Source organism: Pantherophis guttatus, chromosome 2, assembly GCF_059756535.1.
Source record: "Pantherophis guttatus breed Tessera chromosome 2, ASM5975653v1, whole genome shotgun sequence".
Classification (NCBI taxonomy): domain Eukaryota; kingdom Metazoa; phylum Chordata; class Lepidosauria; order Squamata; family Colubridae; genus Pantherophis; species Pantherophis guttatus.
The window spans coordinates 229280081-229301054 of record NC_142064.1 but is presented as its reverse complement, the minus strand read 5'-3'; the positions used below and the strand labels follow the sequence as shown (position 1 = coordinate 229301054).

General features: G+C 38.1%; 1 protein-coding gene across 9 annotated transcripts in view; it reads right to left on the bottom strand.

Moving 5' to 3' along the window:
• Positions 1-20974, bottom strand: part of RAD18 (RAD18 E3 ubiquitin protein ligase) — a 139397-nt gene that overhangs the window by 98444 nt on the left and 19979 nt on the right. For all 9 annotated transcript variants that reach the window (XR_015732676.1, XR_015732675.1, XM_087887899.1 and 6 more), the window contains 2 exons: positions 20299-20360; positions 13804-13874 (listed from right to left, as the gene is read on the bottom strand). Coding sequence is in view for 7 of the 9 variants with exons in the window: in XM_087887899.1 (XP_087744025.1) it covers positions 13804-13874; positions 20299-20360 (133 nt within the window). In the remaining 2 variants the exon portion in view is untranslated. The remainder of the gene's footprint in view (positions 1-13803; positions 13875-20298; positions 20361-20974) is intronic.

Here is a 20974-nt window from a genome sequence, read left to right as displayed (position 1 = left end):
GTTCAACCAATGATCCCCTTAACGCAATTGGCAACACCTGTCACTACCAGAGCGCAGAGTAAAACCGATCCAGAACTCTCAGGGGATTTACTCGAAAAGTTACGAGAAGCGCTAAAAACTGACGAGTGGTTTAAAATCCACTCGAATGAATGCACACTTCGCGACGGACTAGCTTGGGTTAGATCAAAATTGTATGTTCCGACCACATTAAGACCAACCGTATTGAAATATGCGCATGATGCCAAAGCCGCAGGACACTTTGCGTTTGTCAAAACTTTACATCTTGTTAAGAGACAGTTTTGGTGGCCTGCACTAAAAAAGGACATACAGGCATATGTGGCTAGCTGTCCAGTATGTGCCTTGGCTAAAAGACCTCCAGGGAAATCCCCTGGATTACTGCAAGCTGTGGCTAGACTGAACGCCCCATGGAAGGAAATATCTATGGATTTTGTTGTGGACTTACCCGACAGTGAGGGCTGCACTGTCATTTGGGTAGTAACTGATTTGTTTTCCAAACAAGTACATTTCATACCTTGCTCAAAGATCCCTTCAGCAAAAACCCTCGCAAAATTATTTATTCGACAAATTTACCAACTACATGGGTCTCCGAAAAGAATAATTTCTGATAGGGGTGTGCAATTTACTTCCAGTTTCTGGAGAGAATTTTTAAGATTGATAGGCTCCGCACAAGGGTTGAGTTCCAGTCACCACCCTCAGACAAATGGTGCTTGTGAAAGAACCAATGGGATGCTTGAACAATACCTTAGGTGTTACGTGAATTACCAACAGGACAATTGGGTAGACTTGTTGCCATTTGCAGAAGTGGCGTATAACAATTCTGTGCATAGTAGCACCGGATTCACCCCTTTTAAGGTTGCATCGGGCCAGGATTTTGTACCCATTCCCGAGTTACCTCAAGATGATCCCCAAAATCCCTCCTTGATAGATTGGATGGAACAATTAAGGAGCACCTGGACAGTGACTCGGAAGGCATTAGATGAGGCACACCGAGCTCATAAGGCACAAGCCGATAAGAAAAGGTCCCCAGCTCACATTTACAAAGTGGGGGATAAAGTCTATTTGTCTACCAAATACTTACAAACCACCCAGAGGTCTAAAAAGCTGGGGCCTAAGTATGTAGGACCATTCCGTGTGATTAGACTGATAAATCCAGTGACAGTTGAATTAGAATTACCAAAAACCTTGAGACGGATACATCCTGTATTTCATGTTAGTTTATTGAAACCTGAACACTCATCTCCCCTAAGGGTTGATCATAGCAACCCTCCAATTCCCATCCTCATAGAAGGGGAGCAACATTTTGAGGTTAAGGAAATCTTGGACTCTAGAAAACACCATGGTAAAGTCCAATATCTAATTGCCTGGAAACATTTTCCACTATCTCAGGCTGAATGGGTAAATAAACGGGATGTCCGAGCTCCCAAAAAAGTACAACAGTTCTATGCCAAATACCCTGATAAACCTTGATCATTGTATATATTCTGTTTCTCTTTCTCTTTCTTCCTTTTATTTAGGACTAACGTCTCTTCTGCAAGAGGGGCCGAATGTCAGCCTCAGCTTTCCTGCTTTAGCTGCCATAAGAAACGGGGAGGGATTAGGTATGGATCAAAGGGGGGGAAGAGAGCAGGAGGGGGTTTGTCTTTGTAGGAGGGGACTTCGTGGGAATCGAAACTGGATTTCAGAAGGGGATGGTTAACCAACTGTCTCGACATTCCTGATGGATGACGCTGCCAGACGTGTTGCCACCTGACCTTTGGAAGACCTTTAGATTGGCTGAGAAAATATAAACACGAGGGGGGGAAGAAGCTTAGTAGATGCATTTCGCGCGTTTTGGTCACTTCCAGCTTTTCACTGGGGTGTTAATCTTTTCATATTCAGTAAAAGTACCAAATTCTTCAAAATGCTTGAGTTTGGGGTTTTCTTTCCTGGATACTGAAGGAAGCATACCTGACAATAGGAATGAATAAGAAGCACTCTCCCGGGCAAATTTGGCACATGGTTTGGAGGACTTCCAGCTCCTGCTTAAAGAACATGAAAAACAGAACAAAACAGGACAACAGAGCTGGAAGGGATCTTGGAGGTCTTCCAGTCCATCCCCTCGCTCAGGCAGAAAACCCTATATACCATTTCAGATAAATTGTTGTCCAATCTCTTCTTAAAAACTTCCAGTGTTGGACCATTCACAACTTCTGGAAGCAAGTTATTTCACTGATTAATTGATCTGTCAGAAAATGTCTTCCTAGTTCTAGGTTGCTTCTATCCTTGATTAGTTTCCATCCATTGCTTCTTGACCTGTCCTCGGGTGCTTTGGAGAATAGCTTGACTCCCTTTTCTTTGTGGAAACCCCTGAGATATTGGAACACTGCTATCATGTCTCCTCTTCATTAAACTAAACATACACAGTTCCAGCAACCATTCTTCATATGTTTTAGCCTCCAGTCCCCTAATAATCTTTGTTGTTCTTCTCTGCACTCTTTCTAGAGTCACATTTTTTTTTTTACATCGTGGTGACATGCAGCAAGCATCTGGGAGGCCTTGCATAGATTTGTGTGCCAACTATGTCAATTCCTGGATGAGAAGGCCTTTTTCAGTCACCTCACGTCTGTATTACTGCAATATGCATTACATGGGGCTGCCCTTAAAGATTTATGTGGAAGTTACAGCTGATCCACAATGTAGTAGTGTAATTAGTTATGGATGCAACTCAGTCTGCCTTTGTAACATTGCTGCTCTGATCAGTTTCAGGATTAGCTTCCAGGTGCAAATCAAGGTGCTGATGATCATCTATAAAGATCTTCAGGGCACAAGACAGGGACATTTGTCTTCTCTGTTGTTGTATCTGCCATTTGGAATAGTATATCCCCATATAACCCAATCACTGTAACTTCTAAGAAGATACTAAAGATTTGGTTTTTTTCCTAGGTTCTGGATTAGGATGGGTTATGGCCCAGACAAACACTGGGTATGTTTGGTGACTGGTTTTTCGCCTCAGCATAGTCATCATTTTGAAGTAGGCATCCTTAGAAATCTCATAAATAAATAAATAAATAAATAAATAAATACACACACACACACATACATACATACATACATACATACATACATACATATTTACATACATACATACAGTTCATAATTATGCAAAGTCCACCAAGCAAATGGAAAACAAATCTCTTTCAACTTGCTAGATGGATCAGTGGGAAAATGAAATGGTGAGATTCCAATATCTTCCCATCTGTTTCACATATGCATCCATTTTTTAATAGTCCCAAAGGTGCTTTTTCAAGAGGCAACTGGACTTTCTTGCTTTACTTTGAATTCAAAGAGAAACAAGAAAGTCCAGTTGCCTCTTGAAAAAGCCTCTTGGGACAACTATGACATGGATGACTGAGAATCTCCATAGCTCTGTTTTTTTTATACATGATTATATCATGGCACGCTCCTCAGAATGCAAACATGTGAACAGTCCCAAGATGTGTCTAAACTGTACTATTTATGCCAGAATTTAGCCAAGGATACCTTATTGGACAGCTATTGATTTGGTTCTTCTCCAAGTCAAAAACATGTAGATTATCTGACCTCCCTGACACGTAAGATTTATACATATCCATTAAAGAAATCAAAAATGGTGAAATATTATAATCCAATATCAAATTGGATGAGAACAGGACTACTTGACCTTAGCAATATTAGACAAAGCTTTAGACGATAAAATAAAAGTTCCAATAAATCATTTGTCACTCAGACAACTTAGAACAAAGTACGAACTAAAATATTTATGTTGTGGGATTTAAAACATTATTTTCTAAATTAACATTGATTTTCAAGAACAAGAAGCATTCTGAGTTAAACACAATTTTGTCACATTTAAAGCAAGCTTCCCATATACTTTCTAAATATAAGCATAATTAAACAAATATATGAAACATAAATAGTTCAAAAGGATGAGAAGAAAACTACTAATGGATAAATGCAGTAATATAATGCCTTTAAAATGTTAACCATTTATAACCACATGAATTATGAAAGATTGTTAATATATTAATGCCAACTCAGTATATGCATGCCTGTGTCTCTTTATCTAACCATCTATAATTTATATTATATTGAACCTTCCAGAAACTCTAGGCGGTTTACAAAAATCTTGGTAAATATTAGAAATCTGAGTTATAAGCAAACTTCTAATGACCTTGCAGAAGCCATAATTGCTGTTTGAACAAAAATATAATATTATTCAGTGATGACTAGCTTTTGGAAAAATGCTATTAAAGAAGAAGCAAGTGGAGATCATTCCAAAGTACGAAGGATATTCAGTAATAATAATAATAATAAAAACACCTCTTAGTATTAATTAATATGGGGTGGTTAAATTTTGGTTGGAAGAAGGAACTCTGTTAACACTTTAGGCCCAAGTCCTGTAGGGCAGGGGTGTCAAACTGGATTTCTTCGAGGGCCAGATCAGCATTGTAGTTTTCCTCCATGGGGCGAGGGGGCGGACAGATGCCTACTGCAGCACTCTGCCACCCGAAAACGGGCCGTGCGGCCCTTTTTGGCCTGTTTTCCGTGAGTTTTTCGGCCTGTTTTCCAGGCCCGTTCTTGGGTGTGTTCAGCCCGTTTTCAGCCAGCAGAGTGCTGCAGGAGGCCATGGAGGGTGAAAACGAGGCATGGGGGCCACCGCATGCTGCCCGTTTTAGCCGCTAGAGGCATTGCAGGCTGGTCCTTTGATATTTCCAGGCATGCCCCAGGGGCCGGATCTGGCCCGTGGGCCTTGAGTTTGACACCCTGTAGGATTTTAGAAGATACCACCAGCATTTTGAACCAGTAAACTATTGAACTCTATTAATAGTTAGTGCACAGCCTGCCACATAAGTGTTATGCACCTGTGGTTGTTAATAACCTATTATGGGTTTTGATTCTAAGAGTAATAATACCTGTGGGTGACGAGTTAGAGTGAGTCCAGATGGCTACTGATTTCAACAGCAAAAAAAGTCAAAATTGGACCCTTGGGAGAATGCCAAGCCCTAAATCACACTCCAATTAAATAGGGCTGAGCAATAGAGAACCCAGGGGATTCAACAGATTTAAAATAGCATACAAGAACTGTTTGGTAATAACTTGCTATATGATTATAAATTTGGCTCAACTATATAATGTAGGATTCTACTTTACTGAGAGATGAAGAAACACAGTTTTGTTTGTACTTTTTTTACACCATGCATTTTAAATACCACTATTACTTGTAGTGTTGCTGTTTTCTAAAACTGAAACATCCAAACCATGGTAACTTTTTCTTCAAAGAAATCTCCTCCAGTCCATCGATCATGAGCTTCCTTTTAGATGCATAATTATTTTTACAGTGAGCAAAATGCACGTAGTATCCTCTGTCCTACATAATCTTGTCAATATTCACTGTGAACATAATTAGGGTAATTGTGTTAACAATGAATGTTGACAATTTTATTTTCAGTTCTTTTCTAAATGTTTCCTACCATAGAAGTGATTATTTTTATAGCAGCTGAACACTGAGTTCTTTTCCACAAACTATCTACTGTAAGTTCAATATTCTTTTCCTAGTCAATCACTACTACCAGCCAGATTCTATCAATGTACATTGTTAATTCATTTGGACAGGATACAATTTACCCTTGTGGGTTTTTTTATGTTCACTTCCTGGATTTGGTATTCTTTTTCAAGTCTATCCTTTTTTGTTTAGCTCTCTGTTTATTAATAAATTAAAAATGTTAAAACAAACAGGATAGACTTACAAAAGAATGTAATGTAAGAAAGAAATTCTTAAATATTAATGTTATAGCTCTTTTATTTCTTATTTGCATTCAGTATTGTCTGCTTATATAGCTTTTGGGTAGCTTTGCTTTCCTTTTTTGTATTCATGCAGATAACATGTTCATTTTTTGTGATGACCACTCAGTTGAATACTCCATCCAAAGGAAAGAAAATATAACATGCTCAGTTTTAATCTGCAGTCCCCCATCCCACCCATATATACTAATGTCAATCTCAATGTTATATGGGAAAAGTGCATCTTCCAAATGATGGGTTAACCAAAGAGGAAAATTAGGGAATTGTTGTGTTACTATGACTGTTGTTAGGCTTCACAGGAAAGAATAGGAATGTACTAGTGCAAAATACCAGTTAATTGCCACTGTTCTGGGCATGTGGACTGCTGGCATACAGCCAATATCTCAGCTCTCAAGCTAAAAATGGCTCTCTATTTCCTTGTTCTAACAATTTCTTAGAAGTTGCATTATACTCATGCTGTGACATTTGGTTTATTCTAGTTTATCTTCCTGATCTGCAATATTAAAGCTAGATGAACTTTTAACATTGTAAAGCTACGTGACCTTTAATCACTTATTCTGGAAAACATACATTTGTTTTCTTACTTAAACTGTCCTTTTACAACTTCTCTCTGAATTAAGATACAATTATGTTGGCCTTCCCTGGCAATTTCCCATTTACGTGTAAATAAAAATTGCTAACACCATGTCACCATTTTCAGTTGGTCCAACAGCATGTGTATTTTATACTCTGCATAAGCCCATAACCAATTCTTTAAGATGCACATTTTTGGTATCTAAAAGTTTAACGCTTAATGTGGAGGGCATTTTATTACTATGTGAATAGTTAAGACCACTTTAATTAATGGCTCTAATATTTATTTTGGAAGTTGGTATATTTTAGCTTTCAGTAATTCTCCAAAAGGAATTTGATTTCTGGTTATTTAAAGTTCTTTTTGATGTACGGTGTTACTACCTCAAAGTTCCCTTCCCACTCCATCATTTGGCCATACAAAGATGACCATACACTACCATTTTTTACATTCCTCTATGTTTCCATCACGTGGTAGATATTCAGATAAACAAACAGAAGCTTCTTCAAGAACCACTATCCCATTTTGGTCTAAGATGCTTCCAAAATTAAAACAGAAATATAAATACAGTACTTTTTCCAGATTTTTTTTTTAGAATCTACATTTTCTCTTACAAACCTTTGACTTCCATGGATTATCATAGATTACTATTTATTCATGGTTTATTTTTAGAGTATCCCATCCCATCCCATCTTGAGCAATGGAAAACATTTTCACCCCACTCATTTAACATATTTCTGTCCAAAGTAAAACAGCTCTCTTTTGGGCTCGGTCTCCAGTCAGATTCAAGTGCAGTCTGTATTTTTCATCTGTTCAGATTGTCCCCACATATTCCTTAGTGCCTAAATCTTTCCACCCATATTTTTATTATCTTTTTCATGAACTCGTGTTTTACCTCCAACCCATCCACATATCTCAGTTTTCAAATATCTTGTGACTATATGAGCATTAAGATGGTTTGGGAACAGATATCCTTTAACTATAACTCTATATTATTTATAGGACTCTCTAATTTATACATTTAAACTACAACTTTTCTTTAATGTTAAAGAAATCTGTTATTCTTTTCATATTCCAATCAAAAAGGGGGCAAGGAAGTGTAAGTAAGGGAGTAAGGAAAATCCAAGAACAAAAAAACTTCTCTAATACAAATTGCAACATAGGTTTCTCTAGAACTGATCCAAAAGCATCCAAAGTAAAGTAGAAAACTGATAAACCATGAAAGGGAGACATAAAAAGCAAGGTAAAGATTAAATTTGAGGATGCCTTCCAATTCATCTGATTGACAAATGAATTACAGAGTCATAACACCCTCTTCTGGTCAAGAGGCAAATAGAGCACATTGTCCATGACAGCTTTGGTAGCACAGAAAAGAGACAAAGTTCTTAAAATGACTTTAATTTATACATGCCCTTGAAGGCCCAGGCACAGAACCTTAAAAAAAAAAAGGAGGGAGGGGTAAGAAAATGCTGAGCCAATATATTTTTTTAATTGTAAGCAACCCAGAGTCATTGAATGGGATGGGTGGCTATAGAAATTAAATAAAGGGAAAGGGAAAGGAGTTCCTGTAGATTTTACTCTGCTAGTCGTTGCCTACTATAAGGGGCAGTGCTCCTCTCCGTTTCAAGGCCATTGAGCCAGCGCTGTCCAAAGACATTTCCACGGTCATGTGGCCAGCATGACATCATGGAATGCTGATACCTTCCCACCAAAGTGGTACCTATTTATCTACTCACATCTGAACTGCTAGATTGGCAGCTGGGTTGAGAATGGGAGCTTACCCTATCGTGTGGAGCTCGGGGCTCAAACCTGGGCTGCCGGCTTTTCAGCCAACAAGCTCAGTGTCTTAACCACTGAGCCCTGCTCAGAAATTGAATAATCCTATAGAAATTGAATAAATGAATAAAAATAAATAAATAAAAACATGTATTTTTATCAGCACAGAAGATACAATTTTCCAAGGGCTGCACCAGAATTCTAAACCATTCAAGGTTTAATCTGCAGTGAAACACGAGCTATTTTCTGTGTATTTGATTGTGATCTTTTTTCTTTTTAAATATTTATATACTTTTTTTACAATACTTATAATACAGCCCAATTCCAAATTTCAAACAAAGAAAAAAAATATAACAAATAATTAAATCAAAGGCAGTTTCAAAGGACCAAAATTAACCACGAAAGAAATCCAAGATGAAAACCCAAGACAGAAACTCTACATCATTTAGTTGGAATGGAAATTATATTGAAATTTTTAAAAAGTTTCAACTTAATTCCAATTGTAGTAATATGCCACACATACGGTATTTCTGGGAAGAATTCTATAAGGTGGAGCTGATGCAGAGAATGACTGAAACAAATCCAAGTTTTTGGTTTTGATTCTTTATACTTTTTCACTTTCATTTTTTTGCTCTATATTAAAACAATATTGATAAAAACTTAGAATCAGTTCTTAAATTCCATATCAGGACATACAGAATATTTTGCTGTTTCCAGCAATATTCTAGGTAGATAAATAACTGTATCACGCAAAGAGCTTAAGAAATAGTAGTCCTGTCTACAACAACTATGTTTTACCTAAGCAGATTTCCCTAAGTATGTATTATGCATGTATCTATATATGTATTTATTTATTTATTCAATGTATTTGTTGCCCATCTCGCCACAAGGCAAATCTGGGTGGTTTACCATGTTAAAAGTAATAAACGTGTTACAATAATGCAGAATACAAAATTATAATTAAAATAAATTATAAAATAATTATAATTATTAATGCCATTCGAAATCCAGGAAAAACAACATTTATGTGAAGCCGTGAGATCATCCGTGGTTTCGGGGTGAAGTTGCATCAGTACGCTGATGACACTCAGCTGTACATCTCCACCCCGGATCACCCCAATGATGCCCTTGACGTGATGTCCCGGTGTCTAGAGGCCGTGCAGATCTGGATGGGGAGAAACAGGCTCAAGCTCAACCCATCCAAGACCGAGTGGCTGTGGCTCCCGGCATCCCGATAAAGTCAGCTGGTGCCATCTCTGACTATTGGGGGCGAGTCGTTGGCCCCCACGGAGAGGGCTCGCAAATTGGGTGTCCTCCTGGATGCACAGCTGTCCTTAGAAGAACATGTGACGGCTGTGGCCAGGGGGGCTTTCTATCAGGTTCGCCTGATTCGCCAGTTGCATCCCTTTCTGGATCGGGACTCCCTGCGCACAGTCACTCATGCCCTCGTCACTTCCCACCTGTAATGCTCTTTACTTGGGGCTCCCCTTGAAGAGCACCCGGAGGCTCCAACTGGTCTAGAATGCGGCTGCGCGGGTGATTATGGGAGCGTCATGGCGCTCCCATGTAACACCTCTCCTGCGCGAGCTGCACTGGCTCCTGGTGGTCCTCCGGGTGCGATTCAAGGTATTGGTGACCACCTTTAGAGCGCTCCATGTCTTAGGACCTGGATACCTACGAGACCGCCTTCTGCCACCGAGAGCCTCCCACCGGCCAGTACGCTCCTACAGAGAGGGGCTCCTCGGGGTGCCGTTAGTCAAACAATGTCGACTGGCGGCCCCCAGGGGGAGAGCTTTCTCTGTGGGAGAACCTGCCCTCTGGAACGACCTCCCCCGGAGATACGGAGGATTCCGGATTTACGTACTTTCCACCGGGCCCTCAAGACTTTTTTATTTCAACAAGCCGGGCTGGCCTAACTTCTCCAAAGGCCTAATTTTAATTTGAATTTTAAATGGGGTATTTTAATTGTTGGGCCAAAATTGTTTAATATGTATTTAAATTGCTCTTAAATTTTTGTATTCTATGTTTTTTACCTTTGGCTGTTCATCACCCTGAGTCCTTCGGGAGAAGAGCAGTATATCAATTTAAATATAAAATAAAATAAATAAATAAATAAATAAAACTAACTACAAAGCGGCAAAATGAATCATAACAAATTCCTAATTTCATAGTTCACTAAATTTTCCCTATTCTGCTTCCACTAAACACATTTTTTGAGAAAACAACATTGCAACTTGTCATGCCAAAATTCAGTCTTCATAATTGCAGATAAGAGGATATGAGAAGAAGTATAGTTTCATTTTTATCAGAGTCCACATTTGGTACCAAGAACTTGGATCCTGTTATCTCAAAATGAAAAAAAAATGCTTCATAATATTGAGGTGTTAAGAAAAGAATATCCAAAATGTAAAAGTTCTTTGCTGTTAATATAAAAATACGCATTTTTCTAATTCACATGAAAGTTTATTAAAAAGTGATCTGAAATAGATCCCATCATTTGCAAAGGAGAAACAGATCCAAGGAAGTAATTTCAATTGCAATTGCTTTGGGAATGTGCAAACATAGTCCTATCTTGAAAAAAATGGATGGGTTTATTATTATTATATGTAATAAGCCACTTCTCAGATCATCAACCTTTGAAATAACGTATTTACTGTCAGAACTATAAAGTGTGAATATTTATTGTAACACTTTGAACAGACACACGTTTGAAATGCAAATTGTTAGACTAACAATTCAATAGAGATTTTCATCCCTTGAAATAGATCCCTCAATACTGCCTGCATAATCTGGAACAAACCGGGTCTCATTCTACAATGTTGCCTTCATTTTTAAAGAACAATTTATTCTACACAGAAAGGTTAAAAGTCTACTGGTACCATTGAGGTAGCCAATTCTGAGTCATCTAGTGAAGAAATAATTTTTGGTGACCCAAAATATAAACCAGTCAATAGTAACACAATTTAGCCGACAGGAAATGTTCTATTTCTTGTTAAGAAAATCTATTCTTGCTCTAATTCTACAACAGATTGGTAAAACTATTCACTTACAGAATGCTCACTGCCCATACAAAAGCTTGTTTCCCCTCACCAAATTCATCTCAATCATTTCTCAACAAGCTAGATAAGCACGTCATGTCAAATAATTAAATGAAAGTCTCATTCAGGCTGAATTCAACTATTGGAGACTTCATTCCACATGTCCATGTAGTAGTTTTCTTTACAAAATTATAGAAGTAGCTTACCACTGCCTTCTTTTGGGAAGTTAGTTAGATCTCCAAATTGGGCCAACAACCTTGGAATTCCAAGAGGGTCCTCTATCTAAGTTCTAGCCAAGACTGACCCTACTTAATTTCCAAGATCCAAAATCTATTAGATACAGAGATGGGAAAGTTAAATATACTGCCATGGACAGTATATTGATCTCTATGAAGGATTCCTTCATAGAGATCAATTCTTGGGAATCCTTCCTTCTTGGGAAAGCCAGATTTTTAAGTTATGGTAGCAATAACTTAAATTGTCTTTATATGGTTTAAAACTGTTTATATAAGATTGTCGGTCATCTTGCATAATTTATGTTCAGAAAGGTAGACCCCACGTCAAAAGAAAAGAAAACATTTTGTCTGTTAAAGACTATTCTTTTCTCCTATTAGGCAATTATATTTACCTTCATAAGGCAACTCTCTGTAGAGGGGATAGCTTCCATGAATAAAAGAAGGGAAGGTGGGAATTATTTGCAAAACTATGTCCTCCTAAAGGTAATAGGTAAAGGTAAAGGTTCCCCCACACATGCGTGCTAGTTGTTTCTGGCTCTAGGAGCGGTGCTCATCCGTTCGGTTTCTAAGCTGAAGAGCCAGCATTGTCCAAAGAAGTTTCCATGGTCATGTGGCCAGCATGACTAAACGCTGAAGGCGCATGGAGCACTCTTACCTTCCCACCGAAGTGGTCCCTATTTTTCTACTTGCATTTTTATGTACTTTCGAACTGCTAGGTTGGCAGAAGCTGAGACAAGTAATGGGAGCTCACTCCCTTGCACGGCGCTAGGGAATTGAACTGCTGAACTGCTGACCTTATCAACAAGCTCAGCGTCTTAGCTACTGACCCACCGTGTCCCTATATATCCTCCTACATCATGTCAAATGCTACTATATTCCAACCATATAGATCTGATCTGGATGGGTGGAGAGGAATGTGAAGAAGAGAAAATGGAAAATCAGTACAAAGCAACACCTCAATTTCCATTCACAGAATGCAAGATTGGACAGACTTCATTAAATAAGGCAGGATATTGTTAGATACAATTCCATTAATTCTTCTTAACTTAGTTAACAATGATGTCGCAATGTTTTAATATAAAAGAAATAGCTCATGAAAATATCACTAGCAAATAGTTATTACAATATTGCCATATATATAAATTCTGCAGTCTTTCTCAGTAAAAGGGAGAATTTGAAACTTTGAGAGCTGAAGAAAGCTATCATAATTTTTAACCTTCAATGGCATTATTATTGCAAATTAAAGTTACCTCACATCTTTCCTCTGTGGAATCTCAGAGACCAAATTATTCGTTCACCTAATCTAATATTACAAATTGTAATATTTCAATGCAGAAAACTAAACCTAGGACAGGGTAGGTTAATAAATATTTCATGTTTTACTATATCATACCACAATTTTATTCTACTCTCCAATTCTACCTTTTCCTTCCCTGTATTCTAGAAATAGTATCCTATCTATAACAGCACTGAATTTCAACCAATTTGATTTGTTTTGTGTGACAGTGTTTTGTGTGTCTAAATTTACAACTGCATATGACAAAATACCACATATATTAACTGCATATATTATCATTCAGATAGATAGATAGATAGATAGATAGATAGATAGATAGATAGATAGATAGATAGATACTGTGTTTCTCAGAAAATAAGACCGAATCTTATTTTCTTTTAGACTTGAAAATAAGCATTTGGACTTATTTTTGAGCGGTCTTACTTTTTTTGAGGTGCAGCAGGCCACTCGGTGAGCTGGACGCGCTGTGAATGCACCACCGCCTCCATTCAGAACCTTCAGCGTTCAGAATGAAAGCTTTTTGGCAAACGGGATGAAAATGGGGAGTGGAATTTTCTTGCCTATCATCCATTCCTCAAGCACAGCACAGACTGAGAGAAGGATGGCAGGCAGGAAAATTCCCCTCCCCATTTTCCTCCAGTTCGCCAAAAAGCCTCCCACGAGCCTCCCAAAAAGCAAAGCAGCTGGCCGTGGAGCTGCCAGCTTTGGGGAAGTAGCCCAACAAGCACAAGAGCTGCACCCAGAAAGAGAAGGGCAAAAGCGATATTTACAGTGCCCCAAGGGGCCAGACAGTTCCCGCCCCCTCCCTCACCCGTGGCACCACTTGTGCTGGCCACACCCATCTCCCCGGGCTTGCTTTCGGGGTAGGGGTAATATTATACCCACCCAAAAAAAATTAGGGTTGGGTTTATTATTGGGGTGGGTCATGTTTTCAGAGAAATACAGTGTGTGTGTGGGGGGGGGTGTCCATATATATATATGGACATGATTTTAGGTTGAATCATACCTGGGTCTCAGTCTAAAATTCCCAAAATTATTCAGTACCTTGCAGAAATAAAGTTCTGTACCAGCTCATCTAATATCCGGTTATTTTTCAAGTCAGGTCCTGTGGCTACCTGTAAAACAACAGAAATGCTCAAGGTTGTACTAATACACTTGGCTGTTACTGATCTCGTAAATTCTCTGTACTATTAATTCCCACATATAAAGACATAAACATGAGATCTACATATTGTCAGGTTTCAATGTCGTCTCAAATAAAATAAATTGCATTTCCAAACAAATAGTCTTTGATGAAATCTTTCATTTATTAAGCACGACAATCTGTCCCCACTTATGTCGTAGCCAACACTGACTTCCTGACCCCAAACCTTCCCTTTCCGTTCCCCAATTCTCTGCATCTCATTGGCCATCTTCCAAATCACTCTCCCCATATCTGCTACTTCAGCTCCCAGGAATGTCCCCCCTCCCATCTCATCTCCTAGGGGATATTATCTTCAGGGAAAATAAGTAGGTGAAAAGTCAAGCATCTTCTTGCCAGCTGCCCCCTCTTCTCCTCCTTATGTCAGCACTGGAACGAATGTAGTTTGGAGTGCTGACACATATATTTGTTGAAAATGCTTAAACTGAAAAAAAGAAAAGAAAAAATTCTAGAGTTTAATTTATAATTAATTTTTTTTGTACGCACGTATTCTTTTATGTAAGTGATAATCATCTTCCTTGAGCTTTTAGTTGCCTTGTATGGAGCCAAACTTCTAATGTTCTTTAGAAAAACATCACAATATGTGATGTTGAAAATATAAAGACAGAAACAAAGTTACTTGCTCAAAGTACACAAAGCAATTTTCGAAACAAGCAGGGGAAGTTGAGAGAGATTGAAAGCAGAACATAGAGACTTCCAACTTCCCAGAAGAGTTTACAGCCAAATTCATCCATTTAGATATACTGCAGAGCTTGAAAAGAAGACATATCTTAAAACCTTTCACAACATCTTTCATACAGACTACAGTTTTAAGTACTGCATTAAAACCTACCAATTTAAAAGCAATAATTTTTAAAGAAGAGAAGACCCTGTAGTACAGTGGACTAAAGCACTGTTATTAACATCTGCTGCTTGCAATTACTGCAAGTTCAAATCTCAACAGTGTCACTGCGTTTTTTTATTTCCCAGATGAGCTTCATTATTTTTGGACTAATAGACTTACTGTAGTTTGCCAAGTTCCTTATCAGTATTTTACTACGCATGTCCGCATTCTTTCACATTCCTTCACACACTTTTTCCTTTGTTCTCTTGCCAGCAAGGTCCGGCTGAGAAATAGCCGGCAAGAATTATTTTCAAAAATGTAGCAATTACTTTTCTTAGTTAGTGAGGTGTTTTATTTTCTTTATAACAAATAAATGAGTTTTATTAGAAACTTTTCTTCTCGTTTCTTTTTCAGAATATTGCAACAAGGAATAAGCCTCGATCCATCCTCTAAACCAGGGTGATTTTTCCCAGAGCCAAACATGGGATTAATCAACGCCCTGACAAACAGGCTCAAGGTTGACTCAGCCTTCCATCCTTTCAAAGGTAGGTGAAATGAGGACCCAGATTGTGGGGGCAATAAGCTGACTTTGTATAAATATACAAAAGTATGAAGGCTATTGCTTAACGCATTGTAAGCCGCTCTGAGTCTCCGGAGAAGGGTGGCATATAAATTAAAGCAAAAAAAAATAATAATAATAATAACTAATCCAACATAGTTGAATTTAACAGAGTTTATTTTCATTTAGTCTTTTTTAGGAACATAATTTTCATTTTATGCATATAACAGATCTTATTCTTTTCTTCTGAATCATTATCTCCTATGTGCTACATGGTTCCTCATCATGATTCTAGAAAACATACATGTTTATTAACAAATTTAGTTTTACAAACACTGCAACAATCATTGCAGGCTACAAAAATGAACAAAATACCTACTTTCCTTAACCTGAGAAGCCTCAATATGTTTTGATTCCCAAATTCCAGGAATAGTCATGGAGAAATCTTGGAAACTGAAGTCCACGTATCTAGAGAGACAGTCTAGACTCTAGATACACAGGTTGAGAAAAGGTGACTAGAAGCAAAAGCTAATTATTTCAAATTTAGACAGGGAGCCACATAAGCAGATTGGAATTTGAAAAATGACTCCCAAACTGCATACTCCCATGGAAGATTTGGAAGAAAAGGCCCAGTAATTCCTCTGAAGCTGATTAAATCAGTGCCATTTTCTAATATCTGTAAAATAGAATTAAATAGAATAGAAGTAGAATTTCAAATTTCAAATTGCATGCAGGACGGAGAACCTAAGTTTCAGTAATGTAACTGTAGTATCACTCAATAAATACAAATAATTGTTCTGCTGAACAATTAACAGTTTGCTTTTATTATTATGGTTGGTCACACAGTCAGCCAGATGTTCAGACTCGGTTAGCATTTTTATTTACCTATCAAGTCATTCCCAAGGGCCTGGGACAGGCAGATGCCATTGTTTAATACCATATAAGCTTTTTCCGAGTAAAGCTGCCTTTTGCAATTGACTGATGGTGATTTTGTCAATGCCGATTGGTGGTGCTTCAGATATTCTGAGATTGCACCAAAGACATCTGTTACAATTGGTACTATTTTTGCTTTCTTTTGCCAAGATAATTCTATTTGCATGGCTCTGTATTTTATTATTCCCCCCCTCCACTTGTTGTTCTTGTTCTTCAGCTTCTTTTTTTCATCTGTTCTACCATGTTTGCATCTGAAGTTAGTATGTTGATCTTATTCTCCAATCTAATCTTCCATTTTTGTTTTTGTTTTTGTTGATTTTGCATCTAAGATCTTCAGTTATAACTGCAGTTGGGCAGCTGGTTTGTTTCTTACAGTAAGCTGGTGCTTATATTTGATATTACAGTGTTGGTATATTTTAATACTTGTGCCAGCTGTTTCTTTGGAACAAGTTTTAATGCAGGCAACCTTACTCTGTTGTTTTCGTGCCATTTGAAACAAAGCTATTCTTTGTTTCAATCTCTCTTATTTTTTTAGTTTAGAGGGCTTTGTTCTTTCTGAGAAGATAGAGGAAAAGATGTCTGGTTGGGGAAAGAAAATGATTCAATAGCTATGCTGGCTTCCTCTACTTCCGAAACCCCCCCTCCCCCCAAAATCCCGGTTGCCTTGACAACCTCAGCTACTTCTGGCAAGGCCTTGATTTCTTTGCTCTGGGTATACTTTGCAATTCTTCCAGTTCTACTTCTGAAAATATTTTATTTTATAGTTTAAATAAGCTTTGACCTGCTAGACTTTGTTCTGTTATCTTTTATTCTGGATGATGTCCTTCCAGAATTGGCACATTTTAAAAAAAATACCTTCTTCTCTTTGGACTTGATTTGTAATAAAGGTAAAGGTTTCCCTGTCGGTCGTCTCCAACTCTACGACATGGTGCTCATCTCCATTTCTTGGCCAAGGGAGCCATTGTTGCCTGAAGACACTTTCCCTGGTCATGTGGCCAGCATGACTATACACCAATACCGTTACCTTCCCACTGAAGTGGTACCTATTAATCTACTTGCATTTGCATGCTTTCAATCTGCTAGTTGGACAAGAGCTGGGACAGAATTTGTAAAAGCAGGGCATTGTTTGTTTTCAATCTTCAAATGTTTGAAAATAACTTTTCTTCCAATAGTCCTGCACCTGCTGGCCCTGATTGCTCAGTCAACAATTCTGAGTCCTATAGTCCACTTTTCACATGTCCAGAACACTTAAAATGTCTCTTGTTGACTCAGGCGATATAAGTTTCTGTAAATTACGTCTCACATATTGTTTTTGGGAAAGGCACTCTTCTTCTGGCTCCTCTGATGAGACCTATCAATATGGTTAACTCTGGCATAGGTTTCATCTTCCTCAGAGCCCACATGTCCACAGCCACATCAAAATAGTGCCACACTGGAGGATTATCATAGTATTTCTAGTTTATTCAACATGCAGCCAGAATTTCAAATAGCTTATGCTATAATGCTAATTTTGAAGTAAACACTATATGCAGTGGTACTCAACAATCATATGTCTCACCAATTTACATCTGATAATATCTCACTGAAATTAAATTTAAAGAGATGTATAGGGTTGTGTTTTCCAAAATACTGTTTGCTCACAAATTTGATGGGAACTATATTTTTAAAACTTAAATTTTAAACCAAATCAATGATATTAAGTTTTATAAACTTCTGTATCCACCTTTGTGAAAAATCTCATGCCTAAATATTATCTGTGATTAGTTTTGGCAAAGTATGATGAAATACCAATACAAAAAAATGTGTAGGCTGGATAATGGCAGAATGTTCTCAGTCTTAATATTGAAACACTGATACTAGATCTTAAACAGGTTTGCATTACCTTATATTTCCCTATATAGTTTACAATTTCCTGGTAATTATACAGCTATTCCTATTCATACCTTGTAATCTAACAAATAGTGTGTCAACATTAGAAACTCCAGAATGAAAATTATTTTCTGGACCCATTTCAGACTGACTTGTAATTTGGCTTGGCACTAGAAGTGCCTCATTCATCCTGTGGTATGTCCTTTCCTCCAAGAAAAAATGGGAAATACACGCCCTGTTGGTCCTTTTGGACTTCACAACAGCTTTCATTACCATCAACCATCTGTACCTTCTGGAGATATTGTGCAAGTTGTATTGATTAAGACTATATTATTATGACCTTTATTCATACCTAAGCAGTTCCATTTTTCATGTCATTTTAACATTTACATGAAACCACTGAATCAGGTCAGTCTGAGTTTCATCAGTATGCAATTAGCAATCCAATTCTCTTTTTTTCCAAATCCAGCAAAGCAGTAAACATGTTTCAAAACCTAATTTGTTTACCGTAATAATCCTGGTGAGGGTTAGCAGATCCACACAAAGAAACTGCTTTTAAGTATGTCACTTAACCAACTGGTACACAGTCCTTTTGAGTTTTATTCTCTAAGCAATGGGTTATACTTAACTCCAAAACTTCAATTTTTATAAACTATAGCTGCAAAAGTATTAAGTAGACTAGGTGTCAGGTCCATTTTCCCAGTTTTATTATTGTTATTTGTTTCTATTACAAATCTACAATATAGATTTTAATTTCCAAAACTCCTCTTGGAAACCTGGGTTCCTGATATCTGAATCATCAATTTTTCATACACTTACATACTCCATGTGTTTAGATCAGGGGTTCCCAACCTCTGGTCCACAGACTGCTACTGGTTTGCAGCCCGTTGGGAATTGGGTCACACAAGTGGCAGGCTAGCTCACAAAACTTCATTTGTGCATGTGCGGGTTTAGGTGCCGGGCGGCTGCTCTCTTGTGAGTGGGCTCCCAAAGAGCCAGGCTCAGGGACGGGAGGATGCAGGCGTGGACGGGAAGAGCTTCAGGGACGAACAGCTGATGAACAGCTGTCTTGCACCGCCGCAGCAGCGCCACACACAGCAGCAGCCATGAGGTGACCACACTTGCCACCTCCTGCACCTCCAAAATAATAAGACCCCGCCAAAAATAAGGCCAAGCACTTATTTTGGGGTTCAAAAAAAATATAAGACAGGGTCTTATTTTCGGGAAAACATGGTAGTATCACTAAAAAGGCTGCTAAGGGTTAAAATAAATTTATTTAAGGAATTTCTAGTCAAAACTGCTGTCTTTCCAAAGTAATTTATAATATCAAACTTGTAACATCAGCATTCATAAACATCTTAATTAAGCCTATCTGACAATGCATGGTGGCCATGCATACCCACACTACCTCAGATCCCAGATCCAGAGAAAAGAGACTGAAGTTCCCCAGAACCATAATTCTGGGGAACTCCACTGCCAACCAGACAAAGTGCAGAAGTGCAGTCAGGGATGCTGCTACATTGCAGGAAGGAAGATAAATGAGCAACAATCCTCACTGAAACCTATGGCTCAACTCACAAAAAAGATATCACATCTGGTAATATCTGGGGCACAGTTATACATCAATCCTTCAAAGTAAACCAGGTGAGGAAACACTACAAGAAGTATAGGAGTGAACTTTACTATGGTAAGAGGACTCTCTGAGTTTGGTTATTTTCTTGCAGATGTGTCATTACCCAAACCAGCATTGATGATGGTATCTAGTTTGGGTAATGAAACATCTGCAAGAAAACAACTAGGCTCAGAGAGCACCAAGTTCCCTTCATTTCAACCCTGAGCTACAAATATTCTCCTTTTTTAGTATTATGGTAATGCATAATAATAACAGCATCTTGAAAGGCTTGTGGCTTTCCTTTGCCCCTTCTTTTACAAAACAGGCTCAAACAGAACTATTCTGAGGTCCTTTTTTACACCTTTTCTTTTCCCAGGATTAAATTGTCTCTTATCTTGCCTTATTTCCTCCCGCATACCTTCTGTAAAGTTACCTACACATTATTCCACATTGTATGCTCAAAAGCCTAAAATGCTCAAAAGCGCAGATGGCAGTAAGATGTAAAATTAAAAACATTTTTAACATGATAAAGGCACACCTACCATACAGCATATAGGGCACTGAGGTTTATAGGACAGCGACTTGCGAATACAGAGAGAACAAACTGTAAGAAAAAACATACATACAAAAACATAAGCAAAACAGAGCACAAAAGAGCAAATCATGAGATCTGATTTTCTATAGGCAAAATGTGATTTATACCTTTCAAAATGTCTTTCATTTTATTAGTACAACTTTTAAAAATCTTTTCTCTGTATCCAAATGAGTAAGTATTTCTCACAATAATTATACCCGCAAAGTACAGTGGAGGAAATTAGGTAAGGCAGACTAGCAAATGAAATGACTATCTTATTTATTTCAGATATTTCTTTTCTGCTTCAATCACTATGACTCTACACAGCTTACAGAAGTGATATAAATTCAGTGTTAGCATAATAATTATAAAAACAATCTTAATCATAAATCATTAATAGCAATAGTAATAACACTTAGACCAGGGGTTCTCAAACTACGGCCCACGGGCCAGATAACCGCTTCTGGAGGCCAAAAACAGGATGTGTGGAGGCCTCAGGAGCCCAAAAACAGGACCGCTTTTGGGCGGCAGAATGCTACTGGAGGCCAGGGAAGCTAAAACTGGAATGTACGGCTGCCTCAGGAGGCCAAAAACGGGCTCATTTTTTGGTATCAGAGTGGTACTGAAGGCCGGGGAGGCCAAAA